General features: G+C 28.7%; 1 protein-coding gene across 1 annotated transcript; it reads left to right on the forward strand.

Moving 5' to 3' along the window:
* The first annotated feature begins 304 nt into the window (after positions 1 to 304).
* LOC142321656 (uncharacterized) lies at positions 305 to 26,078 on the forward strand. The gene is made up of 9 exons (XM_075359919.1): positions 305 to 444; positions 5,676 to 5,839; positions 7,179 to 7,303; positions 9,390 to 9,556; positions 15,441 to 15,638; positions 18,163 to 18,349; positions 19,692 to 19,799; positions 22,127 to 22,271; positions 25,898 to 26,078. Exons 2-8 carry the CDS (start codon positions 5,699 to 5,701, stop codon positions 22,251 to 22,253), a joined length of 1,053 nt encoding a protein of 350 aa, XP_075216034.1. The 5' UTR covers positions 305 to 444; positions 5,676 to 5,698; the 3' UTR covers positions 22,254 to 22,271; positions 25,898 to 26,078.
* The last annotated feature ends 169 nt before the right edge of the window (positions 26,079 to 26,247 follow it).

The raw sequence follows: 26,247 nt of genomic DNA on the forward strand, positions 1-26,247 counted from the left end.
ATAATTAACTATTAATCTTTGCATAAATTCTGAATTAAAATGTATATACAAAATTTCTGACGAATTTTTATAGAACAATTTTATTACAATATTGTGACTAATAATTATATCATACTATCTTCACTAATACAAATAAAGATAGCGTGTGATGTTAAAGAGCAGAAAAATATATCAATAAGTCAACTTATAAAATTAATATATATATATATATATATAACAATAGAAATAACAATTTTATAAATAAGATTCTTTTCTATTTTAATAATTTTTGAGATAAAAGGTTAAAAACATAAACTTTGTCTTCCCTTTTAGATTATTTCAAAACATAATTAACTACATATAAATAAACAGATAAAATTAAAGAGTCTTTGAATCAATACATCACTTATGAATAAAATCTGAACAAAAAGCAGATCACCAGTACTTCAATTTACAGCAAAATTTGTAAGTAATTTGGAAAATCATGTGTTATAATTTAAAACAAGAAATCATTTCTTATCAGTGATATTTTTTTTACCCAACTACTCCAGTAGGAGGGTAATATGTAGAACATTTTTAAGAAGCAAATATTAGCAGCAATATTAGCAGAACTGTGAGGTTTTCTTCTTCCTCTTTATTCATAATAAAAGTAGTCTGTTAATTTGTTTGTAGAAATATAATAATTTAGTAAAGACCTAGTGTAAGAGAATGCAAGCTCAAATAAACTAGATAATAATTATTACTGCATAACACTATTCATTCCAATCCAGTGTTACTGCTATACAAAGAACCAATCAAGGATGGCCATTTAAATAAATTTTAATTTAGATCAAAGACTGTCTGCAACAGCCATATGCTTATTCAAAAATCAAATAAGTATTATAGCATTACATACTATAAGTATTACCTAAGAGATGCTATAAACATAATATGAGATGCTGTTAAAAAAAGTGCAAAAATTTTATTTTTCTACATTTCTAAAATCATAGCATATAACAATTTCTTAACCATACTGATGATGCCCTATATTTTGTGTTGTTCATTATAGTCCAACAATCATTAAAGTATACATTACAATTATTATAATCTAACAAGTTATTTTGATAAAATATCATTTAAATTTTTTCAGTGATTAGAAAAAAGTTTTATAAAAATTCTGCAAATTATCATTTGCAGAATTTGCAGGTTATTGGCTAACAGGAGGACCTAGGAAAAAATACTTTAAATCTTAGCATTTCTAAATTTTGAACACTGCATGGAAAATGTGAGTTTCTGAAGGAATTTATCCTTCTATTCTCATATATCATATTATAATCTCCAATTGGTTACTGTCTGGAACAGAACAAATTACCAAATTTAAAAGAGTACTATTAATGGGAGGGGGGTACTTTTCATGGAAAAGTATAAGAATCAACATTTATTTTTAGTTCCTGAGTCACAAAGTTAAAGTAGAGCAGTAAGGAAGGAATATGGTTATTGAGGATAAATAAAATTATGGTTGCAGGAAATAATTTTCACGTTAGCAAGAAAGTTTTAACTTAATATGTCAAAAAATTATTTAAAATAATTATTATACCATTAATATGATTTTGTATGTTAAATGACTGCTTTAGTTAGTTACTGTTTATTGAGTTGACTGATTATTTTCATTTGTCATTATTTTCACAAGAACAAATTTTCAGTTTTTCTTTTTATGCGAGTGGTAAGTATAAAACAAATTAATAAGATAACAAGTTAGTTTTGTTATAAATTTATTGCTTAGTGTTTTTTTTTACAACCATTATGTACATTTCCCACAACCTACTCTCCAAGCCTTCCTATCCTGGGTCACTTCATCCAACAAAACATGGTCTTCCAAACTCTTCACTACATCATGATCCCACATCCGCTATGGCCTTCCTTTCTTTCTTCTGTTTGATGCCTGCCATTCCCAAATTTTATACCCATCCTGCACAAATGACCACACCACAGTAGCTCTCTAACTGCTACCAGTACATCAACTCTATAGCTATCAGTCTCTGTTTCATCATTTCATGTAGTGTCCATGACTCAGATCCATACACTGCTTTCAACTAAATTTTTAAAATATTATGTTTATTTTTCATTGAGATATGGTTATTCCAAAAACTGAATGTAACCTTCTTACAATTCTCTTACCCTTTATAATCTTATTCATAATATATGTAGTAATCAGAAGTTAATGTTATCCCAAGATATTTAAATTCATCAGAATGCTTCACAGTTCCTAACAATATTTCTAAATCCTTTCCTTTTCCTCTGATCACCATGTACAGTGTCTTTTCTATATTAATTTCCTATCCTCATTTCTTGTATTCAATAATTAATCTCTCTATCATATACAAAATACCATCCTTATCTTCTGCCAAAATAACCTGCAAACAATAAATTGTAAATATAGTTTTCCTACATCAGAACTCCCATTTGACCATATTTACAAGTCCAATATTTCAGAGCCTTCTCCAAATAAATTTTAAATAATGTTGGAAATATACAATACCCCTGCCATAAACCCTTAGTGACAAAGAAGTCATCAGACGAATGAGTTCCAATATTTACCATGCTTTTTATTTACCCTGTTTTGTTAAAACTTTTTAACTGCATTTATATAAATTTCTTCAACTCCATAGTTTTTCACAGCTGTCCAAAGATACTTAATAGAAGCATTATCATAAGCTTTTTTCAAGCCAATAAATACTATATGCACCTCTCTGTTACAGGCTAATGACTTTTCAATAAGCTGTTTTATGCAGAAAACATTATCTATACAAGAACGGCCAAGTCTAAAACTACTATGCTCCTCCAATTCCTCCAACTGGCCTTCAATACACTGTTTTAATACCCTGCCCATAACCTCTACCCACCAAACTTGTCACAATTGTACCTCTGTAATTTCTACAGTCTAATTTATCACCTTTTTTAAACATAGATGCTATACCTCCTAACTTCCACTCATCTGAAATGTTGTCGCCCATAAGAAAAGCAGTGAACAAATCAGCAATTACTTCCAGCACCACTAATGGAGCATTCTTAACCAGCTCAATAGGTATCGCTTCAGGATCTGGTGACCTATTGTTTTTCATACCCCTCAAAGCATTCTTCACCACCACCACCTAGACAGTATGTAACTAGAATCCAAATTTCTGGTGCACAATCTCTTTAAATTCATCACTTTCCTCTGACAATAACTATTTGTAATATGTTTTCCACTCTTCAATGCTAATAGATTCTATCCTTAAATTCTGTCTGACATCTATTTTCATCAAATTCAACATCCTTCACACCTCTCTTGACTAAGAGCTTCCTAACAAAGTACTTGTTTTATTACATGATCCTTCCCAAAAATCATTTTTCATCTTTTTAACTTCATAGTTACATCTTAGATAAGTTTTCTATCTTAAAGGTTCTGCAGAGAGCAACCACTTTTGATAAGCGCTTTTTTTGTTCCACCAAGCCTGCCAATTCTTCAGACCACCAATAATCATTTTTCTTCCTCTCACATTTAACTTTTTCTCCCAATGCTTCTTTGGCGGGGCTATGAATAATGTCTTAATTTTCTGTTGGTGTGTAACACCCTGCTGGAAAGATCTCATTTTCTCTACTAAGCGTATCTTGTATAAGAAGACTGTAGAATCATCCCTCAGAAAATCCAGATTATACTTAATCATCTCACAAATTTCCCCTGCCAACTATGATGGCATCTTTTCCATTTACATATTTGCACCTAAATTTCATCATAGATTTTATTAGAAAATGATCTGAGCTACATATAGAACCTCTATTTTAAACAATTCGTACACTGATGCCATATGTATGGATATCTTTGTCTTCAAAGAAACCATTCTGTATTCTCGAATTGTTCACAAACTTCAATCAATTTCCATCCATTATTATTTATTATATTTTCACCATACTGTCCAAATATCTTATCACCAATCTTTTTGCTCACTCTTTCATTAAAATTCCCCACAAGCAACAATTCTCTTTGTCGTCCCAACTTGGATAATACCAATGACAGATTATCATAACAATTTTTTATATCTGTATTTGCATTGTTATTTGGTACATGTACACCAATTTTTTAAATTCTATGACCTGAAATTTCCAAGTCAACCATTATGAGGCATTCATTTATAGTTATCCAGTTTTTAATAGAACTTGAAAATTTTTTGTGAACAGCATCCCACACAGACTTTATCCTTTTCAACACCACTATAGGAAAATACTTAATCACCCTGCATCTCATATCCTGAATCCTTCTTCTTTGTCTCGCTCAAAATACCTACATCAATATTAAACTCTCTTAGACATTCAAAGATTTCATTTACATTTAATACTCAAACCCTGTACATTCCAGCATCCAAACTCTTAATATATTTACAATTCCATTTATTAATTACCAAATTTCCAGTCCTGTTTCAAGGTTTTCCTGTAGGATTTTCTGCCAGAGATTTTTTACAGATGATGGAGTGCAGGCCCATTGCTCCAACCCCCATGCTGGAGGATCAGGAACTGTTAGGGTTACCTTACCTTAGTCAAAGTGATTCAGTTTTAAGGTGCCAAGTTCTCACCTTTCCACCCTTATCTATCCTGCAACTTAACGACAATTCACATGCTGCCATGCACTCAGAGGTAAAGTCAAGTACTCATGGAAATAGGATTCACTGGCAGAAGGGTGATGAACTGCATAAGTAGGCTTTGTTCCATTTCACAAAAACAGTAGGCATTAAACATCATTTAATGGTGAGGCATATTCAACATTTATCCCCCCACTGTTGTCTTTTACCAACATTGACCCATTTTTAAGTATAATTACATAGTAAAATTAAGTAGAAGCTTACAACATTTTTCAAAATGAATTGATGCGACTATTTATTTATAAAAAATTATGGTCCTAAATCATCCTTAAAGGACATTACTAAAACAAAATATTTACTTAAATCATGAGTTTCTGTTCGACTGAATGAAAGGAAAATTAAAAGTGTACCAGAATGGAAAAATTCAATAAAAAGTTTTCTTATTTTTAAATAAAATTCAATGAAAACAAGTGCTGTACAAATGGCAGTAATTGTGAAAAAATTATAATGAAAAGAGTAATAAGTCATCAACATTTTTGTTAAAATTAAGTAAATGAAAGTGAAATACTGATTGACTGAAATAAAATTAATTGCTACAGTCTATGATTAAACAAAATAAGCACAAAATAATTAAACCTGAGATATTTACATATATTATATATATATACACACACACACACACACACACACACACACACACACACACACACACACACACACACACACACACACACACACACACACACACACACACACACACACACACACACACACACACACACATACACACACAAAACTAAAGTAATAAGACTAAAATAAAAGTTTATTACACACATAATTTATAGTGATTAGTAGATAAAGATATGAAAAATATAATGTAGTAGTACCACAATGTTCATTTCTGTTTTGAAATGAAGCTGTTTTGATTGAAATAATTCTAGTTTAAAATATTATTATGTAAAATAAATCTAGTTAAACAAAAACCACTTAATTAACTATAAACCTGTTTTATTATTCAATTCTTAAACAGTTTGCATAAATATAAATCCTACTAGTGAAACAGGAAATATTTTAAAAGCTGGTTTCAAAAATTTATTTCAGCTTAAATTTTTTTTAAACTTAAAATGGATGCGTTAGTTATGGAACCAAAGACTCACCACCTTTCACTAGTTAAAACAGACATACCTACTGTTACAAAACCTGATGATGTTATCATTAAAGTGGCATATGCTGGGGTATGTGGAACTGATCAGCATATTATTGATGTGAGTATATTTTATTAATTTCTAACTATTGAAACAAATTATTGATTTGAAATATTGATCTAAAATATAGTATTTATTGTATCTGAGAATGATGTGGTTTGCTCAACATTGAATAGATATATACATCATGATGCTTTATTCTGGATAATTGGTATTCAGCAATAGTTTAACTTTTTGGGAGGATTAAATTTTTCAAATAATTATATTTTGTGATATTTTAAATTAATCTGTATGTTTTATTTACATAGTATATTTTCATTAAATTTAATATTAATAAAATAGAATGGAATTATTTGTACTAACAACAGCAACAAAATAATATATCTATGAAATAGATAACATTATGAAAACAAATGTTTCTCTTTCAACACTAATTTTTCCAAGTTTTTTCTGAGATGTAGTGTGTACTATGGAATTTGAAGCAGGTGAAAAATGCTATGCCTGACCAAAATGTAAACTTGGATCAACCAGATTAAAGATGAAGACACTGACTGCCATACTGTCACAGAAGTGAACTCTTTTAAGTATATTATCCATTACAACATGCAATAAAATTTTAATGGCTCTTTAATATAAAATGTATGTTCTTCAGCATTTATACATATTACAAATATTCAAATTATAAATATACATTTTACATATAATATTCACATTATGATTGTTATATATTCATATTACATTACATATACATATTATAAATATTTATAATATGGTTATTTTAACATAGCTTTATTAGATAGAAAAAAAACAGAATTTTTATATGCATATACTCTATCAGAAGTACTTTCTAACAAAGATGAAAAGTAACAAGAGTGTGCAGTAATTTAGAAATGTAGATGTTAAATAACTATTTTAAAGTTGTTCTTTGATAAAAATTCATACTTTCAAATTCATCAATATTATTTATTGTTCACTGATTTTAGTTCAGCCAGATTTGGAAAACTTTTGGTTTTCAACAAGATAACTGAAGATTTTTCATCTTCTTGAAAAATAATATCAGGATATATTTATTTATTTTTGCCAATGGTATTTACTTTAAACTTTTATTTCAATTAGATTTGTGTGTATATATATATATATATATATATATATATATGATAGGTACATATATATATATGTACACATGTATAAACACATAGTATAATATATATTAGATACATACTATATTCTTTATTATAAACAAATGTATATATATATATATATATACATATGTATATATGTAAAATACACGCACACATGCGCATGCACATTCTTTCATATATCACTTTAACAGGAGATACCTAAACACTTAAGCAGAGTGCTTATACTGTAATGCTAAAAAAATTTTTATCTATTTCAGGGCACATTTCCTTGCTCAAAAAAACCACTTATATTAGGCCATGAGCTTACTGGTACAGTATGTGCAACTGGTTGCGATGTAAAACATGTGAAAAAAGGTGACAGAGTAGGAGTTGATCCCAACAGGTAAATATGAAAATAATTATGCTTCTTTTATTATTTTTTTTATAAAATAGTGCAAATGAAATGAAAGTCCATTAATTGTGAAGTATAAATTGTTGTATGGCTAAAACACTACCCGTAGGAACTGGCCTTCTTTCTTTATAATTCTTCGACTAATAAACCTAACTAATGGAGCATAGACTTTACATTATAGATTGTAGCAATGAAGTGATCTAACCAGCCTTTAGATTGTTAAACATATACAAAAAGACCTAATGATTGTGATATAAAGCAAAATAAATAAACCAAAAAGGAAATGTTATAAATAAATAATGCCAATTTATATACTTCTACTGTTTAAAGGGGTCCAACATTCTTTTCTTGAAGCAATACTCACCTCTATGCTTACTACATATAAGGTTACTGCACACGTGATGACTTTTCACTTTGTACAAAATTATAATGTATTTCTAATGGCCAAGTATTTATTTTTAGGAAAAATAGCTGTATGAACGAAACTCCTCAACAGTCCATAACATTCTTTAGTAAGTCAGTAAGTTAAAACCACCTTTGGAATACTTGAAATATCTTTGTATACTCATGACAGAGCTCTTACCGCATGAACACATTAACTGTCATTCCTGAATTGTTTAGGGACGGATTCATGAACAATCAATATATGCGTACGTACAAATTGATGCACTACAACAAATTCAAATTCTAATTATAACTAATTCCAATTTTTTTTATAGTCAGTAGACAGTCTTCCAATATGTATGTTTTCAATGGCACTTGGATTTAGCTTTAATCTTCATCAAACAATTCTCTGGGAATTATACCCGTTGAGATTAAAGAAATGTTTAACTACTTTGAATTGGCTGAATGTTGGTTGTCAGTTGCCAGTATCAAAGTGACTGGCAACTGACAACCAACATTCAACCAATTAAACCAGTTAAACAACTGTTTTAATTTCTGTAATTCCCAGAGAATTGTTTCATAAAACCTGTTGAATTTTAAAATTCATTACTCATTGAATTTCATCAAGGAAGCTTGATTACTATCTGCATACACAGTTAATAACACCAAAGTAAAATATTAGGCCTTGTTTATTAAAGAAACCTAATAACAATTCCATTAAGCAAAGTTAAAATGAATCAACATAATCAAAAGCAATGGCTTTCATCAAAACAATTGACTCAGCCCTCCAAAGAAGATGCAAAAAAATGTGCAATGACAGCTATAAGTGTTGTCTTATTTCTAAGCTCTAATTTTTGAAAAATATATTGAAACTTTTTTTAACAATCTCACGTTAACAAAAAATAAGTTAGAATGTATAATGTAAAAAAAGGTGAACATGCTGCTGTTGAAAGTAAATCTTTATTCTTTTACCAACCAGATAGGTTGGCATATCTCATCACATCTTGTGTGTTACTACTGAAGGTGCAATATTGTTAGTGCTTTTCAGATCATATTGATGCATTCAGGGAAATGAATAAGATGAAGAAAATTTACTTCAGTTATAACTACGCATTAATGAAGAAAATTAATCTACTTTTACATTCTAACTCTCATAATAGAGATCTCAATCTGAAACAGTCTTTATGAAAGCTCAGTTTTTAATGATACTAATTTCACATTACACACTTCTTTTCAAAAATTAGTTGTGGTGGCTGACAATAAATAGTATTATGGTATAATTTCAATACAAAAGATACATTACAGCATTATTTCATAAAAAGTGGTAATAATTACCTGCTCTAAATTTTAAACTAAAATATAATTTTTATTTCACAAAGAAAAGTACATTGCAGAATATCTATATTGTTGGTTATAAATAATTTTTTTATTGTTTTTCTTTTCATTAAATATCATTAAAAAATAATTATTTGGCTCTATGATAAAAATATGAAGAACATGCTCTTTGTAATGAGAATGCAGTTTTTCATTTCAGAATGAAGGTAAAGAAACATCCAGAAATCATTTTATCTAAATGTTATTATGATTTCAATCATGCTCTTGTATTTTATTTAGACAGATGTTGCATGCTTTGCAACTATTAATAATTGAAGAATTTATATAAATTACTCATACTCATTTTTATGGTTTTCAGTGGTTGTGGAATATGTCGTTATTGTCACACAGCTTCATACCATGTATGCCCTCATGGAGCATTAAATTCTACCTTAGGAATTTTCTCTAATGGAGGCTGGGCCCAATTTTGCAAAGTATCATCAAAGCAAGTTTACAAATTGCCATCCACCATTAGTTTTAAACAAGGTTAGTGAAATTTTTAGCTTTTAAATTGCTATTTAGATTATTATTTTAGCTTGAAAATTTAATAGAAGAAAATAAAAAGATGATTAATCTGTAATATTGTTTCATTTTTAAGTGACTCACCAACCAGCGTGAACAGTTCTATAGACAAGAATGAAGATCTAACAGTAACCTTAAATTCCTTGTCTAACTCATAAACTTTAAGAACAAATTATTATAATATTTGTGAATTTCATAAGATTTAAAAATTGAAAATGAATTTGCAACTAAGATGGAAAAATAGTCAGTCTGAATTCTGACACTTTTGTGGAACAGCAAAATTTTTTTCATGAAACTTCTGATAAAATTGACCAAAATGAAAACAATAACAAACATGTTCAGCAAGACCATGGCACACAGTTTTGGCATGACTTTTTTTTTAATCAAAGAATATTCAGAAAGTATTCGGTTTCCAGAAGCCATTCAGAAATATTGTAGAACATTTTTATTTTTCTGATTACACCTCATAAGAAACACATCAGTTATTAACATATAATATTTAACACAATAACAATTATTATTAACACATAATGAGAACTTATGGAACAAGTAAATTAAACTCAAATGTTCTAATTAATATAACTAGAAAATTTATTTTATGACATGATTATGTAGTAGACATAATCTATGTTATTAATAATTATGTTATCAATCTGAATAAAATTGTGTCCATAGAGTATAGATAAAATTTTTCAACCAATAAATATAAAAAATGGAATTTAGTAAATGTCCCTATCTCAAAATATTTTATTACTTTCCTGTCTAGTGCTATAGCAGAGTTATAGCTTTAGAAGGGAAAGTATTGTAATTGGCCCAATTTAGGCATACACGGTTTTCACTGGATCTTGACGTTTTGACACTAAGGAACCCAAAAAACCGGATGGAAAATTTCCGGATGTTTCTATATACATGTATTCAGTGTCTCACACCTTATATCTCCAAAATTACAGGACAGATTTTGACCAAATTTTATCAGATTACTTCAATATATGGGGCATTGATGTCATTAAATTTTCAGTTTAAAAGGTCAAGGGGGTGAGGCTGTAGAGCAAGGTCACCCTCAGTATCCAGAGCTTTCACCTAATTAAAGTCTCATTTTTCTTAAGCACATCTGTTAATTAAAAAATATTTGCAAAAACGTTTTTTTCAAAATCACATCCCCCACCCCAAAAAATACTTTAAGAGTATACTATATCAATAGGATATACTATATCTACAAGGAGTAATAGTAGCACTAATACTTTTTGTACAGCTGTAAAAAAATATTATATTTAAATAAAATTATAAATATTATAAATTAAGTTGTGTGTGTAAATTATGCATCAGACAAAAGCCGCATGACGGGAAAGCTCTACAATTGTGTTAACCGTTTTTTTTTTTTTTTTATATAATACTAGCACACCGCAAACCCATATAGAGTACAACTCAAAAAGTTTAATTGGAAAGGATAGAATTGTATCATCATTTTAAAAGGCACTGAAAAACAAAAATATACACAAAAAGATTGGACTACTGAAACTCTAATTTTGAGTAGGGTTGTTGTAGCCAGATACCAAATCAAAATGACACAAATTTTTTTCAATACCCTTGTAAAATGTTTGGTATAATGCTCTTTTAAAATGATATGAAACTGATTTATAATCAGTTTTTACAGACTTTGGTTTCTTATTTAAGCCAGCAGAAAAGTACATACAATTCAGAATAGCAAAAAATTTCTGTAAAATAAAATCTTGATTTGTATTTTTGCTTCGAGCCTAAATCAATGTTTCATAGTATGTTTGTAATTGTCTCAACTATGAATCAGAAACAAATTAGATTTTTCTTTTTCTTGTCATCTGACATTGGTAAAAAAAAAAAATCATCAGTCTTTCCATCTCATATATTTTTCTATTTTATTCATTATATTTCCATCTTTAAATAAAATTTCTTTAACACCACACTGATAATTAATCAGTTTGAAAGCAAGTTTCCCTTCTCATGTCTAAGGATCATCACATAATGTAGTTTTTTTTTTTTTATTGTACAGTTTAGAAGATATTATGATGTGGGGGATAGTAACAATATAGAGCAGAAGTTCCCAAACTTATTTTTCTCATAGACCACTTTCAAAATTTTGCTGGTTCCGGTGGACCCCCTGCAGCTACATTTCTACCATATTTCCAGTCGACGGAAAATGTGAAGATTAGATCTAACTATGAAAATTTGCGTTACGGCTGAGTTCCACGCACTAACAGCTTCTGAAAAAAAAGTGAGAATTGATTGGTTAATTTTTTATTGACTGTGCTGTGAGTGGTGTCAAAAAAGTAAAGTTGGCCAATCAAAAAAAATGCTTCCATCCACTTTACATTTTTGACATCTACTCACAGCACAAGAAAGCAATCAATTCTCACTTATTTTATTTAGAAAACTTCCCATTCAGAGTGGTAAAAAGCAAAAGAAAAATAGTATATTTTTTTGTGTTGCATTTATTCAAATATGTAATCATTACACTATTAATTATTATTGTTATCATATTCCAATGTAATATAATAAAATTGTTGTAATATAATTAAAATTAAACATTAATAACGTAATGTAACTTCTACAATGACAGTCACAAAATAGTTACAATTTTAATGGGAGGGATGTACTTGATGGATTGACAGCAAATTATCAATATTTGGCTTCAGTTTTGTTAGAAATAAGCGCAAATCTCCCTGTTCTGTGATATTGAATCTGCTCCTTTATTTGATAAAAGGTTTGTAATGACACTAAAACTTTTTTCGACAAGATATGACGAGGGAAACGCTATCAAAAGCTTTCTCGCAATTCCCCACAGTCCAGGATATTTTTCTGGTATTTCTGCCTGCAGCCAAAATGTTTGATACCCTCTTTTAAATTTCACCTTCAGCTCCTAATTAGTGCTAAGCTCGAGTAGCTCCTCTTGTAATATCACATTCTCCACTTCCGTTTCATCAAATGGATTTATGATCCATGGTGGTATTTCCATCGTCAGAATATCTTCAAATCTGATTTTGAAGTCATCATGCAGGGCAATTAAATGTTGAACGTATGTCTGAATATCCTCATCAAGGCATTCTACCTGTGACAAGTTTGAAAACTGGGAAAATACGTGCCGACTAATATTTTGCTTCATAAATTTCAATTTTCCAAGAAAAGCTGAAACTACACACTTTGTTTTTATTAAATTGAGACTGTCCCCTTGTAATTGTAACTTAATGTCATTAAATTTTTTGAACAAATCTGTCAAATACGCAATGTCAGCTTTCAAAGTGATCAGGTTTTCTTTTAAATCTGAATCTTTACCTTCCAGAAACTATAAACCTGATTCAAAAAGTGAGTAAAATCTTGTTAAACATGCACCTTTCGACAACCAGCGTACTTCACTATGTAAGAGCAATCGTTGGAAGTCTTAATCATTTTCATCGCACAATTGGGCAAATAAATGCGTATTCAATGCATTGCTTCTTATCTTGTTAACAGCATTAATTACAAGTTGAAGCGATTTGTGCAATCTATCATTCAGATTTTTCGCTACTAGTTGTTGTCGGTGGATTGCAGTTACCACTGGTATAATTCTTTTAAGATGGTTTATAAACCCACGATATCGCCCGACCATGCCAGGAGCTCCATCTGTTGCCACCGAAATGACGTTTGTGAATGGAATTGATTTTTCGTTAGAAAAATCACTCAAGACATTAAATATTGATTCACCTTTAGTGTCCGTCTCTAAAGTTTTCGCGAATAGTAGCTCTTCATGAATTTCTTCGTCCATAACAAATCGAACATATGCCAATAATAATGCTTCATTACCAGGTAAAGTTGACTCATCCAGTTGAATAGAAAAATGAGTTGTTTGCAGATAATTACACAAGAAACTTTCAATATCAGAGCTCATTTCATCAATACGTCTTTGTACAGTGTAGTTACTCAAAGGAATTCTTTTGAGTATGTCAAATGGAGATTTGTGCAGAACAGTTTTTAAAACCTCTTCAACAGCGGGTAAAATTAACTGTTCTCCAGTGGTGTGCGGTTTTCCAGATTTCGCTATAAGTAATGAAATATTGTACGATGCCCGCAAGCCATCATCGTTACTTTCAGACGTTGAAGCGAACATACTGTGCACGGTAGATCTCTTTTCATATTTTTCCTTCAATGTTTGAAATTATTTAAAATCTTTACCTATTTTATCAGGATGACACCTTCTTAGATGATCTTCGAACTTCGATGGTTTCATAGAGTCATTGCTCATAATTTTGCTGCACAAAAGGCATATAGGCAATCGCTTGTCTGCCTTTGATAGAAGAAATCCAAATTTTAAATAAGCAACACTGTACAGTCGACATTTCTTCTTAGATTCAGCCATGTTTCGTATCAGTTACCTACCGATAAATAAAAAAAAAACTTTGTTTTAGTAATCTCAAGGCGGTCTTACTTAACAGGATATGACTATTTTAACAGAATAGGATTAATTAATTATTGCAATGAAATAAAGTACCAGCGGCAAACTGGTTCTAATTATTAAAAGCAATAAATCGGTAAGATCCATAATAAAGTTTTATGAAAATGGCTGAACCGATTTTAATGTGATGCAAAACATTTTTTCATTAATTATATTTTGATGTATTTCTGTGAATTCTATAGAAAATACTTTTAAATAACCAATATTTTGATATCACAACTCTGCGATTTTAATAATTTACTTATTACTTTGATGCACGTTACGAGTATGTAAAGACAGGTACAATTTATGAAAATATACAACGTGTTACAGAATAAGTGTTACAACCGGGAAATGGTATGTTCAGGATCAGTTTTTAAGTCGATTCCAATAGGATTTTTATATATTTGAAAAAAAATTTAGACCAAAAATTAATAAATCCTTAAACGGAAGAGATTTCTTTTAGGAATAAGCCTCGCCTTTTGTACCTACGTATTTTTTGTAATTTATGCATTTTTTGTTTACTGTCAAATAAATAAACAATAAATAAAATAAAAGTAAGTATATCAAAAAAGCAGGTAAGTACTTACTACTTTTTCCGACACTGGCAAACGCTAACATCTATTCACTTTACTTTTCTTTTCGAAATTCCGGAAACAAATGAGTAACGTTTATCCTTGGCAATCGTATTTATATTAGTGAAGAATCAAACAAGTTCATGCAAGATTGCTAGCACACACACCACAAGTCGTATTTCGTCCTTTTGCACGCCTGAACAAGCGTTGCGGACGGCGGCGGCGCTTTGCAAGTCTCGACACGTTCTTTGTACTGAATATGGAATATGCAAGTTTTTACAAGTAACAGTCCCTGAGCTTCTCAAAACATTATCTGCCTAGATTGATACGCAAAGTCAAGCCAACATTTTAGTTCTTCGCTATCGAAACCAGATGAATTTTCGTGGACCCCCGCTTACGAATTGCGAACCCCCATTTTTTTGTCACGCCAACATAGACCCCCCTCAAGTCTCCCGTGGACCCCTGGGGGTCCACCTGGACCACTTTGGGAATCAATGATATAGAGAATCAAAAGTAATAGGGTTCCATTTCATAGCTAAAATTATATTAAACAGTATTATGTTACATTCAAATTGTATTTGTCTTAAAAGTGATATTAATATTTATTATCATTACTGCCGATTTTTTTTTTATGTAATGCAAGGTAAAATGTAATATCGAGTAATCCGCAATATGTTAATACAGAGCAATTAGTATAAAAGTATTGCTTGCTTTATATGCTTGTAAGTAACATTGATTTAGATTTATTCTTACTTTTTTAGTGAAATGTAATTTCCTTTTTTTTATCATAATAATATACAATTTTTTCATAATTTTATTTTGTGCATTTTAGCTGTGTTATTAGAACCTTTATCGTGTATCTATCATGGGTTCTCTCGAATAGCTCCTCTTCATTACAGCCAAAACATACTAATCACGGGTGCTGGAATAATTGGAAATCTTTGGTGTAGTGTACTTCATCATATGGGTCATCGAAATGTAACGGTATCAGAAACAGAAGAGGTCAGAAGGAAGCTTTTTAAAAGATTAGGTACATTATAGAAACATGTTTAAATTTAAACATTTTTAAATTTAAAGTTTGATTTAATTTCAAATGTTTTCAGGTAAAACTTCACAGTATATTAAGAGACTTCAAAAGAAAATGTTGTAAATACCTATTTTTTAACAAGTGTAATGTGGCTTATAAATTGAATTAAATGTAAAAATCTAGCTAAAATATAATAATGCTAAAAAACTTAATTTTTAAATAATTTCTAAATTTTAATCCAAGCAAAGAAACAGACTTTTTAATAAGCAGTTAAAAATTCATGAAGCAATGGTGCTCATATATCAATCATTAAGATATCAAGATATTGCAAAATATTGATTTTTACAGTAATTTAATTCATATTGCATAAAATGCCTATCAGATGTTCTTTCATAAATGTTGTCTAGTAACATAAAAATTCAATTTTATTATTTTTCAACAAAAGACTAAAAACTTCATTAAAAATTAAAAATTATTTATTTTTATTAATCTCTGTGTTTAACCAATTTTTGGCAAAGTAATACTATCAGAAAACCTGATAGGAAATACATTCTCACTTGACAACTTCTGAAAAGTATTAAAAAATGCCCACAAAAATCCAGCTATAATAACTTTATATATTATGAATAGTAGTAAGTTATTTAATATAGTAGTAAGATGGCTTTAAATTAATAAAAAGTTCTGCATTGGCATTGGTACATGAGGAAGATTGAATTAAAAAAAAACATAAATTTCTTTCCAGCTGTTACTGTCATTGAGATGGTGACAATTTTATGTTTTGTTAGAAACGTTTATTCCACCCCAGTGCTCTGATATGTGATTCCGAAGAAGTAAAATCATATTTAGAGATTACACATCTTTCAGAATAGTAAAAACACAGAACTGAATTTACACCTTCCGTTTATTTTATTTATTCCACTTCCTTGTAAATGCAGAAATATAATACACATGTACTAATAATATTGTACCTTGAAACAGTCTATGACAAAAGCCGTTTTAAGCAAATAAAAATACCTGATCACACATCCAAAACTTATTTGATAACCTGCTAAGTTAGAAAAAAATTACAAACTCATAAAAATCACTTTTTATGACTGGAGTACAAACAGTGTTTGATAAATAACATCATGAAGATTAATATTAGAGAACCTCCTCCAAGTTTTAAGATCTCAAATTTTAAAAGTAAGAGATTTAGCAATAATCAGCAAATGCACAACCACTAATTTGGCTATATATATATAACCCATGGATAGTAAAAGTACCTATGAGCACTCCAACAGGTAGGCTTCCCAGCCACAATAAACTCAAATAAAATGCATTACCTCACTGGCTATTACAAAATTCATGATATCACAAATATAATCCTGCTCGATACAAGCACCCTTAAGGAATGACGGATAAGGAAAAGAAAGAGTAGAAAAGGGGGTGATCAGTTAGTCCACAATGTGAGTCTCCTTGACTGGGATAATTTACAATCTTGACCAGGAAGTCATTCATGATATATGATAATTAAATTTTGCTCTGACTATACGGGGGGGGGGGGGATCTGGTTCCCCTGGAAACCACATTTAAATGTTCTCCATGAAGACAAGCTTCCTTATATGCTTAGCCAGATATAACATTTTAGTTGTTTAATTCACTAATTTACTTTAACACTATCATAAATGGTTTATCAATAGAACCCACATTATCCAAATGTGCACTTAAAGGAAAACTCCATCCTAATTATTTCAGATAACATATGAACCGGTTAATAATTATACAGTTTATATTTTTTAACATTCATCTTTATTTAAAACTATTTAAATCGCCAACACAATAGAGGGTAAGTAATAAACAGAGTATCATCAAGCAAGTCACTCTTGTGACATGGCCACAATAACTGAAAACAATGTGAAAACAGCATAAAGACTGAGATCTAAAAAAAATCCATTTATGTTAAATCTAGTTTTTTAAATGACAATGAGAATTGTTATTGTGAACAAAAACAGAATGTTCAGCCATTATATCTTACATGTACAAGAATTCTATTTCCTGAGTTGTATGACGGATGATCCCATAGTATTCTGTATTTAAAGTAACGATCATTTATTTTCAAATGAATCTATCTGGTAGAGATGAACAGGTTTTGATTTTTATTTAAACAAGTAATTAATAATAATCAGGATGCCTAAACTGTTTCCTTCCAACCACTAATATTCATAACAACTGCAACCTTCTTACATTACAGATATGACTAACTTTTTACTATGATGATGAGTTGTGATTTTAAATTTACTTTTTATGTAATTTAATTTTAATGATATAAATTGAAGAATAACTTTTCCTGAGGATGTTCGAATGATCAAAAGTACTAGAAAAGAGACTGTGGGCGAATTGTTGGTAAGGTTGTATTTCATTTATTTATATATGAATAATATTATACCAATTGTGCCATGTTTAAAAAACTTAAATTATGGTAACATTAACCCAAACAATCTACAATTACGTTTACATAAAAGGAATAAAATATTTAATTTCCTTCCAGATTCCGGATATGCTATCACCACTCCCAAAGAATTAAACAAAATGTTCTGTAATGACAGTGTAAATGGTGTTGACATTGTTATTGAGAACAGTGGAAATGGTACAGCAATAGAACAAAGTCTAAATCTTCTTAATCGTGGAGGCAAACTGTGTATTTTTGGAGTTGCTTCACCAGGAACTAGAGTAAGGTAAGTTCATTAAAAATCAAATAATTATAGGAAAATAGTTTTTAACAAAGTAAAAAAAAAATAATTTTACTTAAATAATAATAATATTTACCTGTACAATAAAATAACTAACTTATACAAATTTCTATATCAACTTTTCAAGTAAAATTATTCAAAAATATAAGTAATTTATGCCTGAAGGTTTTATATTAACCTGAATTAAATGAACTGTTTGTTTAATTAGCAAGGTGAAAATAAGCTTGCACTTACATTTAAATATTGTTTAATAAATTAAAAATTTAATAAAAAGGTTCTTTAAAACTTAACACGTTTAAATTTAATATGATACATAGAATGTTTAATGAGTTTAACAATATTAATCATGAATCGTGATGCGATAATTAGAAAAAAATTAGAAATACGTTTAAGGTATTAATACGTGTAAGATAGTGTTTATAACAGTATATCACTGAATGTTTAATGCATCTTACTCATACTAGTTACTAGCCGCGGGGAATATAAAAAATTCCCCTCCAAGACACTCCAACACATATCACTAACATGAATTAAATAATAAAAATCAGCTGCAGAATACAAACTAATCATTCCTGTGTAAATAAACATTAACTTTAACATGCAAATTTTACATATTGCGCACAAAAATTACGATCTCACCAACACTTAAACAAACAACTATGAAATTTATTACGTTCAAAGTAAATCATTGAGTGTTCAACAATTTCAATGACATTTATTTGTAGTTTTTAACAATTTTCTAGTTTATTAATAAAATTATTTACTAATTATTAAACTACATTTATTTTTTAGAACTAGTAAGACATTTGTTTTTAGTTTCTTGAAATTTGCTTCCTTCTCAATACTTTTCCCATTTGTTCCTTCCAACAGCCTAAACCAAACCGATTTCTAATTTTCTTGTTTTTGCTACATACAAAATATAACACATTCATAATGAACAAATAACACAAATTGAACACACCTACTCATGTAAAATTATGGACACAATTATCTTTAAAATTATATTTTAAATAAAACATCACTATTTTTTTTTTTTTAATTTGTGTGGAGAAAACGAGTCAACCTTATTTTCATCACCACAATATGTCTGTTTTTATTAGTACTCACAAGAACTAACAGAGAATTAGCCATTGGATAAGGCTCAAGCACACTTATCTTTTGAGTTTTAATGTTAATATGATTTATAAAACAAAACATAAAAATATCAAACATATATATTCCTACACAAATTTATAATTTACAACAGAAATTTTTGCATATTATTGGTAATAATCTGAACCAAGATTTTTCATTTTTTACAAACAAATGTATTATTTTGATTTTACAGCATGTCTCCATTTGATATATTCTTAAGGGAAATAACTATCTTTGGTGTAACGATTAACCGTTACTCATTCCAGCATGCTATTGGTCTTATGGAAACAATGGGCTCAAGGTAAGCTATATATACTTTTCATGCTAAGAATTAACAGTTATTGAATTTTTTTTAGTTTTTAATTATATTTTGTTTAATTTATAAACTGCTTTCAGACAAATGATAATACCTATGACAACTAGGGATGCACTGGTGTCAGAATGCCATTTTAGTACTACTTTTTTGGAGAAATAAATAAAAAAATCTATTTAACTTAAGTTTGGCCAACATTTTATGTTAACATAAAAAGTATAACTTAAATTATATTAATCAGATCGAACAAAAATGGTTCTTGATTTTGTGTATTTTGTATATTTGTAGGCAAACAATGAAACCCACCAGGTTGGTCTAGTGATGAACTCGTCTTCCCAAATCAGCTGATATAAAAGTAGAGTTCTAAGGTCCAAATCCTAGTAAAGGCCAGTTACTTTTATACAGATTTGAATTCTAGATCATGGATACCGGTGTTCTTTGGTGGTTTGGATTTTTTTAATTAACCACAAGACAGCACTTCATTTACATGCATACATATCATCCTCATTCATCCTCTGAAGTAAATACCTTTACTTCAGAGGCTAAAAGATTAAAAGGGGTTCCAAAGGCCAAAACAGAAAAAAAGGGGCAAACAGTGACAAAATAAGTTGCTAAAAATCTAATTCATGAAAAGAAGTTTATTATCGCAAAAACATTTGACATAAAAACGGTAAATTTTGCTTCTTATCAATAAAAAGATCAAAATGATTGAGCATTCTTCATAACATGTGCTTGTGCCTTTGGATAAAATTCTTGCAGCCTCTTTAATATAAAATCAATATTTCTATATGTTTGAAAACTTGTAAGTCTTTCTCTGATGATAACTTTAACACTGAGTAGATTGAATGAATAACTTTCAAAATGCTAAAAGTAATAACAATAATGAAAAATACACATTTAAAATTCAAAGTTAATAAGGCGTGTTTCATTTACAAAACAATTTTCATTGAAATGATAAGTGATACCATTCCATTCACTGCTTAAAAACCAATTCGTCTATAGTAACTGCTATTGTTAGTTCCAAAATAGAAGATGGTGTGAAATTTTCCCACAAAAGAGATGTTACATGCATTGTAACATACTGGTGTTCAATAATGATAAAACCAACACATAAAATTATTTTATTGTAGTTTTAAATATTGATACTACTTTGATTTCAATTTCTTTTGTTTTAATTCTAATGAGAGCATCATTTTCTACATTTTCAAAATTTAAAAATCAAATATTATTGTGAAATGTTTACGTTCCTTTTTTTACCAATTGTTTCTCATTCATTGCCATTGTATAACAAGCATGTTTTTCAAAAAGCGTTGTCAGCCAAGCAGTTAACATCTTCAACATGGAAAAACAGAATTCTGTCTAGGTTTTATTTCCTTATTCCAATTTGGTACCTCATTTTATGAACCAACATCAGTTTGAATTTATTATTCCTGGAAAAACATGTTCTTTATCAGTTCTATAAGATTAGTAGATAAAATTTATTTTCAATTTCCATTCACTATATTTATTTCCTGCGATGACTTATAGTCTTCCAGCAAACCTTCTACTGGTCAGATTGAGCAGCACTGCGTGATAATTATTTTATTTATTTACTTCAGAAACAACAGGCTCTCTTTTTCCTGTTTAGCCTTCGGTAACTACCGTTTAGATAATTCTTCAGAGGATGAATGAGGATGATATGTATGAGTGTAAATGAAGTGTAGTCTTGTACATTCTCAGTTCGACCATTCCTGAGATGTGTGGTTAATTGAAACCCAACCACCAAAGAACACCGGTATCCACGATTTAGTATTCAAATCAATGTAAAAATAACTGGCTTTACTAGAGAAACAACAGGCTGACCTCCCAATAAATTTTTCTTGATGTTAAATGATTAAGGGATCTGATTTTACTTGTCAGATTGGCTCAGAATCAATTTGTTTATTAAATGAATGTTGCAGCATATGAAAAATATGCCAAGTAGCACACTGTTCACTGTTCTGTTTGAACAGGATTCAAACCCAGAAAATTTTGGATAAAATTATCCTAAAATAGAGGTTTTTTCTGATGAACCTTTGTTTTAAAAGGTTTTTTTACTGTCTGCCATCTCTATGCTACCAATCAGAATAGATAAGTAGTTTTAAAAATCTACATTTTAAATACATATTTTCTAAATAATATAAATAACACTTTTAAAAAGTAATGTAAGTGAGATAAGACAGCAACTAGTGAAACTAAAATATTTTAAGAAAAATATGTTAAAAAATCAGTGTTTGTTATATTAAACACATATTTATAAGCAATTAATTTTATTCAAGTTTTAAAAAATCTTTTAGGTATATAGATTACTGTCGGCTTGGTGTAAAAGTGTTTAGTTTAAGTCAATGTGAATTAGCCTTACAAGAATTAAGAAAAGGAAGCATTTCAAAAGCAGTTTTTAAAATTGATAAGTGTGCAGAGTAAAACAGAAATATGTGAATTGTAAGTAAAAAGTTTTGGTATTATTAAAATAATATGAGCAAAATTTTTCATTAATATCTAAACTTTGAAACATATTTTATTGAATTAATTTTAGATGAAGGAAGGCACAAGGTAAAAAGAAAGATAGAAAGGAGGAACAAAGGAAGAAAGAAGGCACAAGGTTTCTTCTTTCTTCTAAATTTAGGGTCAATAGATGTTGACCTTAATACAGATACCCCCTCTCTTTCATACATCATTTAGACAATATTTATCTGACACAAAAATTGTAATGTAATTTAGAAAAAAATGCATAATATTTACAACTAAAATGTTTATGATTGATATCTATTTTATCTATTACTTACAAAGCACATTTCAAAATACTAATGAAATATCATTAACTGTCTTAACTACTTACAGTTACAAAATAATACATCAATAAAACATGGTTTTTATTTATAGAAAATTAAATATTTAAAAATACAGTATTTCCTAGAAGTATAAATCACATCTGTGACAACCTTTATTAAAATTCAGTCATCACAAAGGCAGAAATGTTATATTACATAGACCATCAAATTATTTTTCCTTTTTTTTAGCCATTTTTTGCCCCAAACCATTTCACTGCCATTTTTCAATAGCTGTGTTTTATTATTTTCTTTATCAATAATGAACCTTAAAAAGATTAAGATTGTTAAAATTAAAATATTTTTGCCCAAAATTGAGTGCTTCTAAATTCATAAAATATAATTTCCATAATTTTGTTACCAGTGACCACCAGAATAAATAAATATATATTTTATAGCTATCAATTATTTTTCTACTTCAAGGTATATTTTTAAATTATTATCAATCTATTTATTACTTTACAATGGAGCTTAGCTTACATTTCAGCAAGCTCTTGAATTATATTTTTCAGAAGTCAGTTTATTTATGATCCATTTACAAATCAATAGGATTAAACTTTATCCAGAATCTTCTTTTTTTTAGCACAACTATATCACACTCATTGGAAACTTTTGCACAGTCAAATTGTCAAAATCATACTCCAGCATTTTTCTACTTTTTTTTAATTTGTAGAAAATATAATAAAAAAAATTGTTCAAACTTTACATAAAAGTAGTCATTTTGGAATTATAAAATATTACAAATAATTTTTATTACGTTTTTAGATTTAAAAGTCACTTTACAATAATATATTATGTAGGATGTATAATTAATTGATAAAATAAAAAACGTCAAGAGATAAATAATAATGATATTTAATAATACTTTTCTTAATATTAACCAGTAATTTGGTGGTGCTTACATCATTTTTTCTAAATTTTATAATGGTCTGAACGATGACACTGGTTGGAATACATTTAATAAATAATACAAGAGAAATAAAAGCGTTATAACAGTATTTTTTTCTAATAAATATTGGTTTTTTTATTAAATAAAAACAATTCTAAGATGTCCTGAAGTGAATATATATTCTGGAAAGGCACATTTGTGCACATTTTGTTACAAATTTGTTAACAATATTTTCAGTAAAAAAATACCATTTAAATATTGATACTTAACTGAATGAAGATACATAATACTTGGACCAGAACTCTGAATGCAGTTTAGTATATCCTTTATTGGCAATTTTTTAAGTGGCTTAGCTCAACCTAAAACTCAAACACTGTACTTTTTTATCAGCAATTGACTGGTTGAGTTAATAATATAACTTTATAAAAGTGTAAACAAAGTCATTAAGAATCCAATTCATAATTATCATTACAATTAAATGAAAATCAACAAATATTTCTTGCAAGTTTTTCACTCTGTTATTTTCTGTCTACTTTACTTTGAGATCTGAACTTAACAATCTGTATGTGTGTGGTGCTTGTAAATATATAATACACATACGACAACCTTCAAGCAGTTGATGTAATACACCAGGTGGACAAAAATGACACATCACTTTTAAAAATAGCTACCATACTATAAGAACGTTACTCATGCTGTTATTAGTTATTACATTATTAGTTATTTATTATTATGTAATTAGAAATATGATAAGTCTACAGCAATGTAAAAAACGCACCGTTATTGAAAAATGTATACTAATTTCAGTTTCCTAATTTTATAACGTTCATATTATTTGCTACTTAAGGCTTAGAGTAAACATACATTCCGTGTGTTAGTGCAAGTATTTAAATTGCAATTCAGGATATACCATGTGCAATGTTAAATAAACCATAGAAATACTTCCTAGATATTTATAGTTTTATGACACAGTTAAATTATATTTCTGATACTATTTTAATAACGATTGCTTGGTCTTGTGAAACTTCATTGTTACTTTACCTGTGACATTAACTGCTCAAGATAGAAGTTACTTTGAGTAAAATTGTTTTTATCATTAATTTGGTTTAAATAAGTATCATATTGAAATTTGACTTATTTTCTTTATTAGAGTTCTAGAATATAAGTTTTTGATTATAAATATTTTTAAGAGTCATGAAATTTAATAACTGTGGTCAAGAGTCCTTCTTGCAGTATAGTTAAACACAGAAAAGGTAAAGTAGTAGGAAGTGGGGAAAAGACAATACTTTTTAAGGTTGTAAATAAATTTCGCAAAAAATGCTCTACTTTAGAAATTAAAGTAGAAGCGCTTACATCTGAATTCACAGGTGTATCCATTTCAAGTATTGAGAAATAAAAGAAAAAATACGGATAGCGTACATGCCACAAAAGAAAAGAAAACATTCAAAACCCGTTTTAAGCCGATTTGACAATTTCAATAAAAATGCTGTCAGACCCAAGTCCACAGTTTCTATTTTAAAAATCAATTGCCCACACTCAATATAATTCAGCTGTCAAAAGTGACATTGTTGTGCTCTACTGTATTGATTATGGAAACTAAAACAATTTTTACTCATAAAATAATGTAGGATTTACACTAGGGCTGTTTAATATACATTTGTTATTTAAGGTGATATTGTTGTAAGGTTTCTCATAATCAAAGCTGTGTAGCTTTTTTCACTGGTACCAATGGTACCACTGGATAACCAATAAAAAAATCTTCAGTAAACTGGAAAAGGTTGTTTTTTTTTAGCAAAATAAATGAGGTATGTAAATTTAGGCTCTGCAGCGATCTTGTTAAAATACTTACAATGCAATGCAATTCTTTATTCCTAAAAGTATCTTCATTTTTACCTTTCATCAAAACATTTTGAATTGACTCTTTAAATTTAATGTCATTACTTGACCAACTTCAAAATTTTACTTATTACTTTTTCATTTATATGTATCTGTAGCATGTAAATGTCAATCATTAATTTGTTTCTATTATTATTATTATTATTATTATTAAGATGTTAATAAATCCATACACTTGAACTTTTATGGAGTGAATATATCAGGTATTTTCCAGTCTTAGTATCAGGTATTGCCCGAACTTGTGTGACTAGTCCTGAACTGACACTAAGAAATTTTTTTAACACTTAACACTTTGGTCAGTGAAGTTTAAATAGGATAGTTTTAACTTTAAAAAATATAGAATAGTAAAACAAACTATTTTTTAGTTGAATTTAAATTTAAATACATTTAAATTTTAAGAATAATATTAAAATAATGCATTTTCAGTAATAAATTATTTTGTTTTACTGTTACAGGTATCTGTTTTTAATTTATCTCATATCAATAATACAAAAACAACTAATTCATGAAAAACAAAATAATGTCACAAGAAATGTATAACTGTAATATATCTGCTCAAGAAAATTAAAAATGAAACAATAATGAAATCACAACAGTTATTTTTAATAAAATTTGTATTGTGTTTTAATACTATTACATTTTTTGTTGTTTTTTGTTGTTTTTAACATCTTATTCACACATTCAGTGTACAAGCCTTTTTCAGTAACACAGGATGTATTTTTGGACATCAATCCTGGGAGGCACAAAAGAAATTCATTTTTTCAAACTACTCTGTTTTGTAATTTAAGTAATTTGTTTTGGATTT

The sequence above is a fragment of the Lycorma delicatula genome, chromosome 3 (genome assembly GCF_047948215.1).
Source record: "Lycorma delicatula isolate Av1 chromosome 3, ASM4794821v1, whole genome shotgun sequence".
NCBI lineage: Eukaryota > Metazoa > Arthropoda > Insecta > Hemiptera > Fulgoridae > Lycorma > Lycorma delicatula.

What these genes read in the sequence shown, in the direction of transcription:
- LOC142321656 (XM_075359919.1), top strand. Translation starts at nt 5,699, where the DNA reads ATGGATGCGTTAGTTATGGAACCAAAGACTCACCACCTTTCACTAGTT. An exon ending in GTAGGAGTTGATCCCAACAG is followed by an intron (nt 7,304 to 9,389) that starts GTAAATATGAAA and finishes TATGGTTTTCAG; the next exon opens with TGGTTGTGGAATATGTCGTT. An exon ending in TCACCAGGAACTAGAGTAAG is followed by an intron (nt 18,350 to 19,691) that starts GTAAGTTCATTA and finishes TTGATTTTACAG; the next exon opens with CATGTCTCCATTTGATATAT.